The sequence below is a fragment of the Plecotus auritus genome, assembly GCF_963455305.1.
Source record: "Plecotus auritus genome assembly, chromosome: 6".
Taxonomy (NCBI): Eukaryota; Metazoa; Chordata; class Mammalia; order Chiroptera; family Vespertilionidae; genus Plecotus; species Plecotus auritus.
This window is the reverse complement of record NC_137773.1, coordinates 5,828,960-5,845,486: the sequence shown is the minus strand read 5'-3', so window position 1 is coordinate 5,845,486 and position 16,527 is coordinate 5,828,960. Positions and strand designations below refer to the sequence as shown.

The window sequence follows — 16,527 nt, the reverse complement described above, 5'->3', positions numbered from 1 at the left end:
TTACAGTGAGGCCCTGAGAGAGGTCCTTATGGCAGAGGGAAGGAAAAGGTACAAATCCCGGGGAGGGGAAGCTGTGGTCTCTCCCTCCCACTTATCGTGTGACCGCAGGCAGGCGTTTCTACTTTTCTAAGCCTGTTTTCTCATCTGTGAAATGGGGGTAATGAGCAGCCCCTACAGAGGCATGCGGAGCGGCCGTCATGAACTGTTGAGGGGAGCTGAATTTCCACGCAGTGCACCACTGCCCCCTACCCTGGGCTGATTCTGTGGTATTCCCAGGTTAGCCTGGTGCTCATTGCCTCCCGGGCCCACACACACAGGGCAACCCAGCTGACACCTTAGTTTTACTCGGAGGGCTGTGGGCCGTTATAAAACTAATCGTAATTAGTTAAACCACATGTAATTCTTGTCGCTAACCTGTGAGCACAGAAATATGCCGCTTCTTCTCACCCTGTGTTCTGACAAGTATGTACTTACAGGCTTTGCGCCTTCTCGAAGCAGTCGACTAAAGCCCCGAGCGTTCGACGCTAAGGCAAGGCATAGCTATATGATAACTGCTCCTCGTTTTGTATTACTGGTTGAGGTTCTGTGTCCGGGGCTTTGCAGGTGGGTCTCATTCAATAATAAAAAGGAAAACCTCGACGTAGACATCACGTCCACTTTTGGACAAGGTGGTTGAGCTGCAGAGGTTAAGTCGCTGGCCCAAGTCCACTCAGTAAGTGGGCCGCTGAGGTTTGAATTCCCGTCTGTCTGACCCTCCCATCCTCTGTTTATCAGCTAAGACGCACGCATCCTCTCGTTTTAGAAATGCTTTTGGAGGGGAAGGGAGTCAGGGGGCCTCAGCATTTCTGACAGGAGCCACGCTTCGGGACACCCGTGGGGAAAGGTCTCTGGGAAATGGAAGCCTGTGTGTGGGTGAGTGAAGGGGGTCAGCCCTAATCCTGACGCCCAGTCAGGGCTATTACGCCAGCAGAGAAAGCAGAGCCTTTTGCAGATGGCTTCAGACGGCCTGCCAATGAGGGGAAGCAGCCCCAGGACCTTGGGCACCAGAATCATTCCGGGGAGGAAAAGTGACCCTGTTAACAGCAACCAGGCTGGGAACTCCTGGGGTTCCGCGGAGGTGTCAGGGCCCAGCTCCCAAAGGCCCCCGAGGAAGGGCGGGCTTGCCCATTTAACCCCGACCCCATGCCTGGCTTCATGCCTTCTCGGAGGCAGACGTGAAGACATGAAGAGAAGGTTCTGGGGGCGGAGGCCCCCACGCGGTGATGGCCAGCGCAGGGCTACCTGCTTACCTTCCTCCGGCTCCAGGGAAAACTCATCCTGCCCACCGTCCTGCCCTTCGAGGCAGGTCGCGGGCACCCAGCCTTGCTCTTCCGCGGTGCTGACGAACCACCAACCTGGGAACACAAGCGCAGACGGACGTGAGCGGGTCAGGTGTGCGGTCCGGCTGTCAGAGTAGAATGACACACTCAGGCACTGTGTGCGTCACACTCAGGCACAGGCTCACAGGCACCATCCTATACGTGGAACGCAGCTAGCCGTATCCACTGACTGCTGCGGAGGGGGTGGAGGAGGGCAAGGGCGTCCTGAATGGCGAGAGTCATTCACTAAGGTGCGCCCGGGACACATCACTGTAGTTGCGTCGTCTTTTAGCATCTTCACCTGATGGTCCTCACGGCACAGACGAGGAAACCGAGGCTCTGAGAGGCGAACAGACTTGTCCAAGTTCACACGGCTACAGCAGGGCTGCGATGTGCAGCGGGCTGTCTGATGCTGAAGCCACTGCCCTCGTAACTCACCGGGCTGGGCATCTGTTCATGTCAAGGTCACGCTGGCTGCAGGTGTAACTGCTTGAGAGGTCTCTCACCCAGACCCAGGCCCTCCCTCTTCAGAGAAAAGTCTCAGGGAGCTTGTGGTGGGCGGAATAATGACCCACCAGAGATAACCCACATAATCCCCGGAACCTGTGACTACGCTAAAGGTTGCAGATGGGATTAAGGTTGCTAATCAAACAGGGAGATGATCCTGGATTATCTGGGTGGCCAATGTCATCGCCAGGGTTGGGAACCATGGAAGAGGGAGGCAGAAGAGGCAGGGGGAGCTGTGGCTACGGAAGACGCACCCCACTGCTGGCTTGGAGGATGGAGGAAGGGCTGCCACGCACACACCCACCCAGAGGCACACCTCGCTTTGCGCTTCACTTTACTGGACTTTGCAGACAGCGCATTTTTTTTTTACCAGTTGAAGATGAAGACCCTCCACCAGCAAAAATGTCACTTGCTTGCTGAAGGCTCAGGTGATGGTTAGCATTTTTTAGCAATAGATTATTTTTAAATTGAGGCATGTGCATTTTTAAGACATAGTGCTATCTATTGACTATAGTATAGTGTAAACATGACTTTCATATGCCTTGGGAAACCAATTTGTGTGATTCAGGGGTCCTCAAACTACAGCCCGCAGGCCACATGCGGCCCGCCGAGGACATTTACCCGGCCCGCCGGGTGCCGCTGCCTGTCCTGCTTAGCAGTTGACGCGTCCCGGGCCCGCAGTGCGCATAGGAATTTGTTCATAGTTTTTTTTTTAAACTATAGTCCGGCCCTCCAACAGTCTGAGGGACAGTGAACTGGCCCCCTGTTTAAAAAGTTTGAGGACCCCTGGACTGTGATTCGCTCTCCTGTAATATTTGAGGTATTTGCTTTACTGCGGTGGTGTAGAACCAGACACGCAATATCGCGAAGGTGTGACCTTACGCACGCAGATATGCACACACACATGTATGCGTGCCGTGTGCATACAATTATCAAGAAGAATTCATACCAAACCCGATAGAAGGGCTATCTGGGGTTTGGAAAGGGACTAGGGTTGAAGCTGGTGGGAAAAATAGACTTTCACTTTATCATGAGTGCTTCAAGAGGACTGTGTCCATGTATACTTGGGTAAGTAATAAATCTCACTTGAAGATTTGACTATCTGCCTCCCCCCTCCCCCCGCTGCCCTCTGGACACACCAGGCTCGTCTCCAACCCCTTCCTGGCTCCCACTCTCCTCCTGCAATGCATTCGTCTGACTTCACCCAAGCAGGTGGCCCGGGGGAGTGGGTGCGCCATGCCTCGGTCCCCAGGAGCACCCAGCCACACCAATAATCTGCATAAACTCATTCCCAGGGATTGGAAAGCCATATGGCCTGTGGCCAGCTGGCACTGGATAGGAATTCCAGCTCTGAATCCTGCCGGGAGATTTTGGGTGAGCGACCAAGTCACTGGGAGTCTTGTCCCTTCAGCTGTGAGGCAGGGGTAACCATCGCCAGACTGAGTAATTAAGAACTTCTGGTTGGCTAACCCGGATCTCATGTGAATGGGAATGGAATCCACATGCTGCTAGAAACAGAGCCTTTCCATTATTTTTTGGACTTTAACGAGCCATCGGGGTATCACCGAGACTGGTCTGCTATTGATATTACAGCCAATGTCACAACAAAGCCAGCAGATTTATGTCACTTTTTCCTAGAGGGGATCCACTCGCCTCCTGCTCCCCACTCTTTGCCTTTAACGGTGCCAATGGCTGCTTTGTGGCTAAGGAAGGCAAAAGGGAAGGAAGCTCATTTTTTTAAGTACCTACTGTGTGCCCAATATATATTATCTCATCTCTCCACATATTATCTCATTTTTCTCTTTACAGATGAGAGAATTGGTGGGGAGAGAGAAGCAGCCTGGACTGCTGTGAAATGCAGACTTCAGATGGAGGCCCAGGCCAAGTGTCTCGATATTACCCCATCCGTCCCGGACCTGGCCCGTGCCCATGACCAGTGGTTGCCGTGAAGGGCAGGTGCGCTGGGGAGACAGGCGGTGTGCCCCGTCCACACCAGAGCCCCCAGCTGTTGGAGCCTTTGTGGAGACTCCCGTAGTCATCAAAGAAAATCAACAGGGCAAATTCTCAGTGGAAGGCTAGACTCTGTGTCTCCAGGTGCTCTGAAGCCAGAAGAAATGTTCATGAAATGTGAACCTCAAAACAAATCGGTAACATCTGACCCAACAGGACGCCGGTGGGTTGGGACCAAGCAGGAGATCTGAGCACTGGGACCAGACAGGGGTCACCCGCCAGACCTGCGGAAACGGACCAGCCTGACGGGCGACGGCCGTTGCTGCGCTTCCCAGTGTTCCTGACCGAGGGGCTTGGTGAGAGTGTTGGGCGGGGAAGGAGGTGGTCTGGGTGCCCACCTGACTCGTTCTTCTCGATGATGTCCACCACCTGCCCCACGCTGAGGCTGATCTCCGAGCTCTCCTGTTTCTGGTAGTCTGCCACCACCACGTACTGCTCCAGGACCATGGGGTCCACCGAGGTCGGGTCGCTCCCTGTGGATGTAAAACACCATCAGATGTCACATCTGGCCACCACTCGGTGTACAGGAGCAGGAGCCGGGGAGGAGGGGAGGTCGGGAGAGCATTCTAAATAGAGAGAGAAGCTGTTAGAGGACTTGCCTCATCCATTCATTCTTTTATTCATTTGCTCACTCGACCACCACAATTTACCATGTGCCTGTCCTGTGCAGGCACTGTGCTAGGCACGGGAGGTTCAGAGCAAGATATAGTACTTGCCCTGAAGAAGCAGACAGCCTACTGGGAAAGTTCATTCATTCATATCTACCCATTCAGCATCAGCCACTATTCACCCATCCATCATTCATCCAACCAAACACGTATCCATCTATCATCCCTCCACTCATTTACCCATACGTTCACCAACCATTAAGCCATCCAAATTTACTCATCTATTAATTCATGAAATCACCAATGATATTCCAGATACTCTATGAGGTGCTGATTGGGGGTGCTAAAGTGGATGAAACAGATATGACTCCCAGCATCCTTGAACCTAGTCTAGTTGGGGCGAGAGACACATATTCAGGATATGTGATCCATAAGCATATAGGAAGAAAGCATTCGTTTTGGATACATGCGTTTCTGGAAACACAGAATAAACAAGATAGGGGGTGCTACGTTAATGGGATGGTCAGCAGACCTCCCTGGGAAGTAACATAAAGCAGAGACCCGAGGCAAGGAGCCAGGAGGACAAAGGGGAAAGAACGGGGCGGGCAGGCCGTGAGGGGGAAGGCCGGGAGCCTTCCAGGGCCGGGAGGGAGGCCAGGGCGGCTGAAGCCCAGAAGGGAGGACCTCAAACACTTTTTTTTTTTTTTAAACCTCTGAAGAAGAACCGAGAAAGGGACTTAAGAAGGGAGTAACACATGAAGATTTGCATCTTTAAAAAGATCACTCTGGCTGCCTCATGGAGAATGGGTTAGAGGCTGGCAAGGAAGAAAGCAGACCAGCCCTCGCCGGTTCGGCTCAGTGGATAGAGCATAGGCCTATGGACGGAAGGGTCCCGGGTTCAATTCCGGTCAGGGGTACGTACCTTGGTTGTAGGCTTGATCCCCGGCCCTAACCAGGGCTATGTGTGGGAGGCAACCAACTGACGTGTCTCTCTGTCTCTCGCCCTCCCTTCTACGCTCTCTAAAAATCAGTGGAAAAAGATCCTTGAGTGAGGATTATCAAAAAGTAGAAGAGAAAAAGGAAAAGCCAAAGAAGCAGGAGACAAGATGGAGGTCACGGAGCTGTTAGGCCAGAGCTTTGTTCCAGGGCAGGGCGGGGGGGTGGGGCCCTAGGAGAGGCCATTTCCCAGGCCGCAGTGTCCAGTGTGGATGGTGAGCTGGGCAGCCCTGGGTAAAGTCTAAGACGATCTGATAAATAAATGGGAAGAGAGCATAGAACACGAGTGACGTAAAAGATCAGACGAGTTCAGACGCTCCCTAGAGAAGGGGACGGCACTTCTAGAGGCAGCAGGCTGGATGTGGTGGGAGGGTAGCGTGACATCTGTGGCCAGCGGGCCCTCATGCCCTGCACATTCTGATTCAAAATATTCCCTCCTATTGTTTCCATAAACAACAGGCACATCCAGGACCCCCCACCGTTCTGTCCCAACACTCCCGAGGTGGAGGGGGGGTGAGGGCTGGCTCTCACTGAGCCCATTTCGTGCCCCTCTTCCCGACTCTCTCGGGTGGCATTCCGTGGGTCGCTTGAAATGGGCCACGGTGGGAGCATTTATACCACGGGGCTGGCAAATGCTACAAAGCAGGGGTGACCAGAAAGCTGCTTGGAAGTCGCTCCCAGCACGCCCCTGCACGCCAGCCCCGGGCGTCCAGAGCAGCACAAAAGCCCTTTGTTAGAGCCAGGGAGGGCGGATGCTTGATGTGGAAAACCAGAGCAGGGCATGCTAGCCCGGTGAAGGGTCACCGCTGTCTTTCCTACAGGGTGGGAGAAAACTTCCCACATTTTGTTCACCTTCATATTCCCAGGGGACCCAGAGTACCGTCAGGTACACAGTAGGTGCTTAATAAACATCCTATAAAATAAAAGCCTAATATGCAAATTGTCCCCTCCACCAGGAGTTCGACTGCTCACTATGACGAGTGCTGACCACCAGGGGGTGGTGCGGAACATGGCGGGCACAGGCGATGAGGCACTGGCAGCGGGCGGCGGTGGAGGTGCTGCCGGCCCCAATGGGCTTCCGGGTGAGCCGGGCCACAGCCGCCAGGACCACAGGGGCCAGTCGGGCTCCCTGTGGGCTCGCACAGGAGCTGGTCTGAGAGGCCGGCCGGGAGAGAGCACGCTGCCTGCCTGGCTTCCATGCAGCACCGCTGGGCGGCCCAGAGGCCCATACTGCGCCCTGGCCCACGGCGTCTGGCCGCGCTCACTGCATCTCCGCGTGGGGACTCGGGCGCTGTGACTCAGGTGGAGGGGGGGTGCATGGGGGCCCAGGAGCCGCCTAGGGCCCAGAGGTCAGCTGGGACCTGCCCTTCCATGCCAGACGCTCATGCTTTGATCACCGGCCAGGCCTAGGGACCGCACTGTGCACGGATTTCATGCACTGGGCCTCTAGTGGAATGAATAACCATGGTCGTCTTGTTCACTCAGCACTTAGCACAGACATAGTCAATGGACGTTTGTGAAGTTAATGAACAAAGGGCAAATGGAAACTTCTAGAAACTCTCCATTCTGCACCAACTCTCCTAACCGGGCTGCCAATGGGATCTGGGATAACTACAAGCAGTGACAAAATCGGGGAATTATGGGACTCACTGTGAACAAGAGAGTCGTTCCCTGACAAGGAGTGGTTCAGAAGAGGGTGCATGGGGTTGCTTTTTCTACACCAGGTCTTCCAGAACTGCTGCCTGCATTTCACCCACAGCGCTCAGCGTATCAAAACCAGGCACACCAGGATTTGAAATACCAGCTTCTCAAACCAGGCTCCAGGCCATTTAGGTGTTATGCAGAGACACCTGCTGGTGGACTGTGGTACTGCAGCCAAGCTCTATAATGCACAGTAAGGGCAATACCTAGAAGTTAATGCGGGAGCTCAGTGCTAGGAGCTGCAAGTGTGAGAGCAAGTATTCCTAGGTAAGCAATGTCATTCTTGTGGTCCCGCAGGACATAAGAGAAGGAAACGGCGAGCAGAAAGGAGGAGATCCCACAGAGGAAGGGTGATTTCATCATCGAGGAAGTGCTATAAAATATTCTCAAGAGACAAGTGCCTAATCCCCAGAGTTTTCTAGTTGGCCACGTTTTGTTTTGAAGTATATTTTTATTGATTCCAGAGAGGGGGAGAGAGATAGGAACATCAATGATGAGAGAGAATCATCAATTGGCTGCCGCCGGCACGTCCCACACTGGGGATTGAGCACGCAACCCAGGCATGTGCCCTGACCGCGAATTGAACCGTGGTCTCCTGGTTCATAGGTTGACACTCAACCACTGAGCCACACCAGCTGGGCCTAGTTGGCCATGTTTTGATTCAAGATGACATGTTTTTAAATTTAAAAATAACTGCTGTGGATAAAACTGGACCCCTCCAAAAGCCATCTGTTGAAGGTCTAACCACTTTGTGATGGAACAGGAGGTCTTTAGGTTAAATGAGGTCATGAGGGTGAAACCCTCATGCTGAGGTTTGTGCCCTTGTAAGAAGAGACCAGGGAGCGTGCTCTCTCTCCGTCTCTACATGTGAGGACACAGCGAGAAGGCAGCCAGGAAGAGGCCTCAATCCAGACCCCAACCATACCCTCTTCCCGACTCTTTCGGGTGGCAGGGTAAGAGTAAGTTTCTGTTCTCTAAGCAGCCCCAGCAAACCAATACAATGAGCAATAAATAGCAAAGCAGAATATTCTTTCCAGAACTACAGCGTAACACTGCCAGGCTTGCTCTGTGTCAGTAAATGAGCGAATACCTCAATAAGAAGAGGGTAGAGCCCCAGCCCATCTGGCTCAGTGGATAGTGTTGGCCTGGGGACTGAAGGATCCTGGGTTCGATTCTGGTCAAAGGCATGAACCTCGGCTGCAGGCTCGATCCCCAGCCCTGGTCAGGTTCACGTGGGACACAACCAATGGATATGTCTCTCTCACATCGGTGTTTCTCTCTCTCTGTCTTTCACCCTCCCTTCCACTCTCTCTAAAAATCAATGGAAAAATATCCTTGGGTGAGGATTAACCAAAAAATAAAAATAAGATAAATAAGAAGAGGGTACAAAAATCAGGAAGAAAGATGCTCCTTAAATAATCACACGACCTGTTACATGTTGGGGGAGGATTTTTTTTCTGTAGGATGAGAACTGGAGACCACGTTAGCCAAAGTCTGTAGGAGCCAGCCAAGCCAGCCAGGCCTGGGAAATTCTGGAGACAGATAAGCCTTCTCCAGCTCAGTTCTGGCCCAGAAATTTCAGGGCTTGGCTGTCAATCTTAAGTCCTTTCACATCCAAGCAAGAAGGCTGGGTCTCGCCCTAGCTGATTTGGCTCAGTGGACAGAGCTTCGGCCTTTGGACTGAAGGGTCCCAGGTTTGATTCCAGTCAAGGGCACATGCCCGGGTTGCGGGCTCGATCCCCAATAGGGGGCTTGCAGGAGGCAGCCGATCAATGATTCTCTCTCATCATTGATGTTTCTATCACTTCTCCCTCTCCCTTCCTCTCTGAAATCAATAAAAATATATTAAAAAAAAAAAAAAAGAAGAAGGCTGGGTCTAACATCAAGGGCGAGTTCAAAGGTCAGATGGAAAACAAGCCTAAGTCCAGCATGGGCTCTTTGTCTGAAGGAAGGAAGGAAGATGCTCTTTTCCACCAGGCGGGACTATAAATAAACCCGGCCCCCATCATTGCAGGTGGGGGATGTCACAGCGGCTGCCGCAAATTAGAGCTTCTTCTCTGACTTCCAGACCAGTCCCCTCATCAAGCCCGCCTGACGGGACACTTCTGTTTTCACAGGCCGGAGCTGTCTCTCCTCTCTGCCTCCCGCCCGCCCGCCCTTCCAGGAAAGGCCTGCACACGGGAAGCCAGAAACTCTGTGACCAGCCCGAGAGCGGCCGCTCTGCTCTTTTCTAGGAAACGTGTCATTACCCTCAGGCTCTGGGGCTATTTGCAGCCGGAGGAGATGCCACGGCGCGGGTCAGTGCCCATTAAACCGGACAGGAGCGGTAAACAGGCTGCTGGGGAAGAGGCCAGAGTTCATGCCACAGCCAGACCTCGAGGCAAAGAGAACACCCCTCTCCACTCTCCCTGGCAAGAATGGCGTCGGGGCCTGCACGGGGGACCAGAGCTGTTGAAGCTGCTACTGATGCTGCTTTGAAGGACACCCGCGGACTCTGAATTAACAGCAGCAGAATAAAGACAGCAGCAAACATGTATCAGTTACAACACGCGGGCACTGTTCTGAGTGCTTTAGATGCGTTACTATAATATAATAATCCCATTAGGTGGATCACTGTTATTATCCCCATTTTTCAGATGAGGAAACTGAGGCCCATGGAAGGAGGCATCCTTTTTTACTTCTAGGACCTCTGCCGGGCCCCCTCCCCCCATTTTTATCAACCTCCTCAAACTTCCCGGAGTCCCAGATAAACAAAAGAACTTAGAATTCTGGGAACGCTGAAGAACATGTTGGCCCAGGTGTGGTGTGGGCTGGGCCTTTGCAGATGTGGGGGCAGTTAACACACCACAGAATACTTAGGAAGCTGTCTCCCCTGCCCCTCCAAGGTGTTCTCTGGGAAAGATAGGTCTCATCCACTTTGTAATTTTTTTTGTATAAGATGAAACCACCCTGGATGGTGTGCTCAGTTGATTGAGCATCGTTCCATGCACCAAAAGTTCGCTGGTTCGATCCCGGTTTGATGCTTGGGTTATAGGTTCAATCCCCAGTAAGGGGCGTGCAGAAGACAGCCAGTTGACATTTCTCTCTCACATCAGTTTCTCTCTCTCTCTCCCTCTCCTGTCTAAAATCAGTAAAAATAAATAAATAAAAACCTCCCAAAGATGAAACACCCTCCAATCATTTTTTTGGGGGGAAACAGGATGTGGTATCAACCAATCAATCAAGCAATCAAGTATCCAACCATCCATCTAACATCCATCCATCCATCCATATGGCCGCATCCCCAATGTGGAGCGCATCCATCCATCCATCCATCCATCCATCCATATGGCTGCATCCCCAATGTGGAGTGCATCCATCCATCCATCCATCCATCCATCCATCCACCCACCCACCCATCCATCCATTGATCCATCCATCCATCCATCCATCCATCCATCCATCCATTGATCCATCCATTGATCCATTGATCCATCCATCCATCCATCCATCCACCCATCCATCCATCCATTGATCCATCGATCCATCCATCCATCCATATGGCTGCATCCCCAATGTGGAGCGCATCCATCCATCCATCCATCCATCCATCCATCCATCCATCCATATGGCTGCATCCCCAATGTGGAGTGCATCCATACATCCATCCATCCATCCATCCATCCATCCATCCATCGATCCATCCATCCATCCATCCATCCATCCATCCATCCATCCATCCATCCATATGGCTGCATCCCCAATGTGGAGCGCATCCATCCATCCATCCATCCATCCATCCATCCATATGGCCGCATCCCTAATGTGGAGCCCAGGGCCTGGCACACACATCACAGGTGCTCAGTAGGGGTACGCTGAACATTGGATGAATAGGAGAAAATGGAAAATATTCTTACCAGATTTCTTTTTCCCAACATGCTCCCTGTATAGGAAAGAATGGGGGTGAGAAAGAGTCAGAGTCAGTACCTGTTGTGTATTGACATAAGTTAGTCTGTTAGAAAACTGAGATTCTCCTTCTCACAATATCTCCAGGCAATGAATAAAATTTAAACCAGCCCCAGGGACCCAGATTCCTTAAAAAAAAAAAAGAAAAAAAAAAAAAAAAAAAAAAGAATGAATTCCTCTTAATTTTCTTCCTTTCTTGGAGAAGTGCTCCGGCGCTCTGGTGGAGGAGCTGATGGGTGGAGGGGACTCAGTCTGAAACAGGAGCCAGGTCTCCCCTTGCCCCGAGCCGGTGCCCACCTCGCCAGGCGCAGCGAGGCCCTGCCCCAGTGCTCGGCCCCCTGATGGAGACGTGGAGGGAAAGTGCTTGGTAGTAAGTGGCACACAGAACATGCTAAGACTGGGCAGCAGCCTGGATAGCAGCGAACGCAGCACAGCTCCCTCAGGGTGGCGGGGGCACGCCTGCGGGCTAGGATTCACACGGAATCTGAGTGATGGCGACTCCCTTACCCCGTCAAGCATGTCAGAGTTTAGGCGACCCACAGGTTGAGAACCGCTAGCAGGGTCGCCTGAGACCATCGGAAAACACAGATATTTACATTACGATTCATAACAGTAGCAAAATGACAGTTATGAAGTAGCAACAAACATAATTTTATGGTTGGGGGTCACCACAACATGAGGAACTGTATTAAAGGGTCGCGGCATTAGGAAGGTTGAGAACCACTGTTCTAGAGGAATGCCATCATACAATAGGTGGCCTTCGTGCGTGGCTTCTGTCACCCAGTGGAACGTTTTCGAGGGTCACCATGTTGTGGCCTGTGTCAGCCTGCATTCCTTCGGGGCTGGGCTTTCCTGCGCTTTCCACGTGGGTGGCAGTTGTGGGGAGACAGCTGGGGAAGGAGGCAGCTGAATGAGCTGACGCCGTCTTTGTTGGGGGAAGGGAGGGGCACTGGGAGGCCTGGGACTCTGGTCTTCCCGCGTGAGAAGGCGCATCTCCACGTGGGGCCCCTCCTTCCAGAGACTCACAGCTATGGAACGGACCCATCAGCTTCCCTGTCGCCATCTGTGAAAGACTGCAAAACCCAAGCGCCTTGGCCCTGCCAGCCAAGGAGCTGCGAAAACCGGCTGCGTGCCTACTATGTGCCAGGCCCTGTGCCGAGGACTTCACACACACATACCCAAGCCTCACTGTGACCCTGCGAAGTACGTATTACTATTATTCCCACTTACCAAGTGAGGACGTGGACTCTCCTGAAAAGTATCAGAATAAAGCTCCACCGCCAGGAAGTGGAATTATCAAACATGATAGCCGGGGTGGGGAGTCACCACCATGTCCGCTCCAAACTCAGAAATTCCTATTTCTCTCCTTACAGCCTCCAATAACCACATGATGTGGGTGGGGCAAGGGACGTGATCTCATTGCACAGATGAAGCAACTGAGGCAGGAAGGGAGGGAGGTGTAGGGGCCCAGGGGCCCGCAGCCAGCTTCCTTCCCCTGTGAACCCTGACTGTCACTACCCACCGAGTGTGAGTGAAGGCTACGCGAAGTGAGGGCCAGGGGGGGGGCTCAAATCACAGCATCAGTTTGATTTTTCCTTTGTTTTCCTCCAGTTCCACCTGCGGCTGGCTGGGCACGCTCCGGGAGGTCCACAAACCAACTTACTCTTTGGGGGGATTCAGGTCCTCAGGTCTTGTCTCAAAGAACTGCAGCACCTCGTCACACTGGGAGATGTAGGGGGGCAGCTGGATCAGGGCCTGAAGAAGAGACACAGGTGAGTGCGAAGGAAGGAGGGGGTGTCAGGCATGCTCTAGGCCAGGGGACTCCACCTTGGCAGGCAGCAGAAGCCGGGGAGGAAGGGGGGTGCTGGTGAAAGCACAGATTGCGAGGGCTTCACCCCCAGATTTCCCGATTCATGGCCTGAGAACGTGCATTTCTAATGGTCCCTGCTGCTGCTGCTGCTGCTGGTTTGGGAACCGCCCCCCCCCAACACACAGTGGATGTACAGGGTGGGGGCAAAGTAGGCTTACAGTTGTGACCATGCAAAACAGTTTATTCTTCTATTATCATTATTGTTTTCATTTTTTCTATTACTACTTATTAATTACTAGAGGCCCGGTGCGTGAAAATTCATGCACTGGAGGGGGTGGTCCCTCAGCCCGGCCTGCCCCCTCTCACAGTCTGGGAGCCCTCAGGGGCAGGAGGTAACCCAGCGATCAGGGGAAGGCGACGCCCCCATCACACCTCTGCTGCTGCCACTGCGGTAGCTCAAGCCTTGGCTGGCCCTGGTTACCTGAGCCTCGGGCAGCCCTGGGTGGCTGGCGGGCTGAGGGGACTGGGTGCCGCCATCTTGTGACTGTGGGCACCGCCAGCTTTGTGAGGGCGTGATGGTCAATTAGCATATTCCCTATTTATTAGATAGGATTGTATTATGTTCCATCCAAACAACTGTACACCTACTGTTGCCCCAACCCATGTATGCACATGTACATTACAGGCATGTTTGCACACATAATGCACACATATTTAGACAAAACAATAAACCATGAACGTCACGCCATGTCATTGTTCTTCCCCCACCACAGCTCCCCTGGGTGGTGGGAGTCTACTATGTAGACGGTACCACACTTGACTCAGCTCACTGCCCACCAAGACCATTCTGGTTGTTTCTGACGTGCCGGCATGTCCGTCCCAACTCCTGGGCATGTACCTTGGTTGCAGGCACATCCCCAGTAGGGGGTCTGCAGTGCTAATGTGAGGGGGCTGTTTTACAAGTCAGGCAGAGGCTAGGTCCCAGGTTAATGAGGTTGAAACCCCCAGGACCTCCCACTGCCCAAGCCTCTGCTATTTTGCCACCTCGGCTCATCGGTGGAGGGAGCCTCGACCATCTCTGCCATAAGGAGGATGAGGAGGTGGGTGGGGGACACAGAGCGGGACCAGGCATTCCCTGAGCTGTTTATCTTCCAATGGGTATTCATTCACTCGGTGACTCAGGGGTCCATTTCCTGCCGCCCAGCCCTGCTCGGGTTTCTGTGCCAAATGGGAGAGAAGCACAGGTGATCACTGGAGGATGGGAGACGGCGGCATGGCTCCATAATGAATCCATAGCTCGGGTTAACCATGTCCACTGAAGGCCCCTCTGGCCCGGGTCCCAAGGACGCAGATCTGAGCGCAGCAGAGTTGTCTCATGCACACACTTTATTACACACTTCTGTGCAGGGACGGCGCCTGTGCGTGTGCACACATTTAAGCAGCAGAGGCGACTCTGCCAGCCATGTCCCCCACCGGCCGGTGCTCGGTGCTCGGGAGTGAGGTGGGACCCTGCTCTCTCTCTCTGCAGAAGGCCTCAGTCCCTGGCACCTCCCACGTGCCTTCCTGCCATGCTCAGTGTGAGCCTGGGACCGAAAAGGCAAGGACTGTACTTTCCATATAACGAGCCTATAAAAGCTCCCTCCCCTCCCCTCCCTGCAGAGTGATGCCCCAACCCTGCTACTGGGCTACGATGGACCAACGGAGAGATGAAAGGGTCTCCAATGCGGCACCTTCTACAGGACTCGGGTGTTCTGACCCTATATAATTTATTTTCCCATTTTTAAATACATTCACATTGTGCAGCCACTGCCACCATCATCTCCAGAACTCTTTTCATCTGGCGAAACGGAAACTCTGTCCCCATTAAACAACTCTCCGTTCCCCTCCCCCAGCCCCTGGCACCCACCACCCCACTGTGTATAAATCTGACAACTCTAGTAGGAACCCCAGCAAGTGGAATCCTACAGTGTTTGTCCTCTGGTGACCAGCCTATTTCACGGAGCGCCATGTCCTCAGGGTCCATCCATGTTGTAGCGTGCTGGAATTTCCTCTCTTTTCAAGGCTGAACAATATGCCATTGTATGGATGTATCACACTTTGGGTTGCTGACCCCATATGACCTTTGAGTCAGGCTCTGAATTTAAGCCCCTCCTACCCCCGTGTGATCTGCCCCAGACCTCAAGTGGGAAAACCTGTGAGCTGAGTGCACCTGTTTTAGGGGGGTGCCTTCCCTGGTCACTGTCGACTCACTCCTGGAGTGGAGGATGCTGACCGGTATGTGTGGTTCATTCCCCCCCCCTTTTTTTAAAAAAATATATTTTTTATTGATTTTTTACAGAGAGGAAGGGAGAGGGATAGAGAGTTGGAAGCATCGATGAGAGAGAAACATCAATCAGCTGCCTCCTGCACGCCCCCTACTGGGGATGTGCCTGCAACCAAGGTACGTGCCCTTGACCGGAATCGAACCCGGGACCCTTGAGTCCGCAGGCAGACGCTCTATCCACTGAGCCAAGCCGGTTAGGGTCATTCCCTTTTTTTATGAACTTCGCAGTGATCCCTGTTCTGCAGCAAACCCCCAGGCACCGAGCTTTGCCAGGCCAGAGGCAGAGAGCCCAAGAGGGAGAGAGCTTCTGCCCCCCTCCTAACTGCCCCCCTCCTGACCGCCTCCCGCTTCCGCCCCCCCCTTTCCGGCTCAGAGCAGCCTGGGTTCACGCTCCCGCTCAGGTTGAGCTGCATCCCGGGCCCCGGGGGTGTCTGTCCTCTGAAATCCTGCAGCCCTTGCAGTCGGAGCCACATAATGAAGGCGCTGATTACACGCTGGACGGGGGTGCGTCCTGGCTGCTTCGTGGGCAGAAATCGTGCGGCTGTCCCCAGACGGCAGGAACAACATCCTTTACGTTGGCTCAGCACCCGGTGGCCCGGCACTGCGGTCGCCTGTGCTGCTTCGTGAACTCCCGGGAGGGCTGGCCCATTTTAGAGGTGGGGAAATGGACGCTCTGGGGACATGCCCAGGACTTCTACCCCAAATCCAAAGAGGGCAGGGGTATGGGGCTGCTCCTCGCACCTCCCCTACATGTCCGGACGCTGCTGGGGAGACCCTGATACCCGGTCGGAAGAATTCACTGGATAAGTGACATGGGGAAGAGGCCCAGATGTGGCCACGCGGCCCTGTTTGGGGCCAGCTGGGTGGGCCCTGAGGTGGCCAAGGTCTCCGCCCAGAGGGGGCCTCCCAGGGTGCTCCTTGCTGGAACAGGCGGAGGCCCTGAATGGGACAGCGAGGCCCACGGAAACCTCCCAACAGCGCCAAGTTCTCTTTCGGTTTTGAGCAATTCCTAGGAAGTAAAAGCCAAACCAAACCCCCAGGCCATGCAGGGCGCCAAGTCCCTAATGCGAGGCAGCACTGAACGCTCTGACGTGTGCCCCTCCATGCCGGGAGGGCAGGCCGGCAGCGAAAACACGGCCCGGGGCAGGGAGACAGTCCAGGCCGCCTGTGGTCGGTCAGCGATGGCCAACCACCAGTTCCCAGGAAAACGTTCTGTCCTGGTTGGGATGCCGGCCCCGCGGGCAGAGGTGGATGGTCGACGCAGGGAGG

At 53.7% G+C, this 16,527-nt stretch overlaps 1 protein-coding gene across 2 annotated transcripts in view; it reads right to left on the bottom strand.

Moving 5' to 3' along the window:
- The window catches only part of SH3PXD2B (SH3 and PX domains 2B), a 95,379-nt gene that overhangs the window by 19,094 nt on the left and 59,758 nt on the right, over positions 1 to 16,527 (bottom strand). For both annotated transcript variants that reach the window (XM_080673164.1, XM_080673165.1), the window contains exons 5-8: positions 12,789 to 12,880; positions 11,077 to 11,102; positions 4,214 to 4,348; positions 1,290 to 1,394 (exon numbers count right to left, since the gene is read on the bottom strand). In XM_080673164.1, the coding sequence (XP_080529290.1) occupies positions 1,290 to 1,394; positions 4,214 to 4,348; positions 11,077 to 11,102; positions 12,789 to 12,880 (358 nt within the window). The remainder of the gene's footprint in view (positions 1 to 1,289; positions 1,395 to 4,213; positions 4,349 to 11,076; positions 11,103 to 12,788; positions 12,881 to 16,527) is intronic.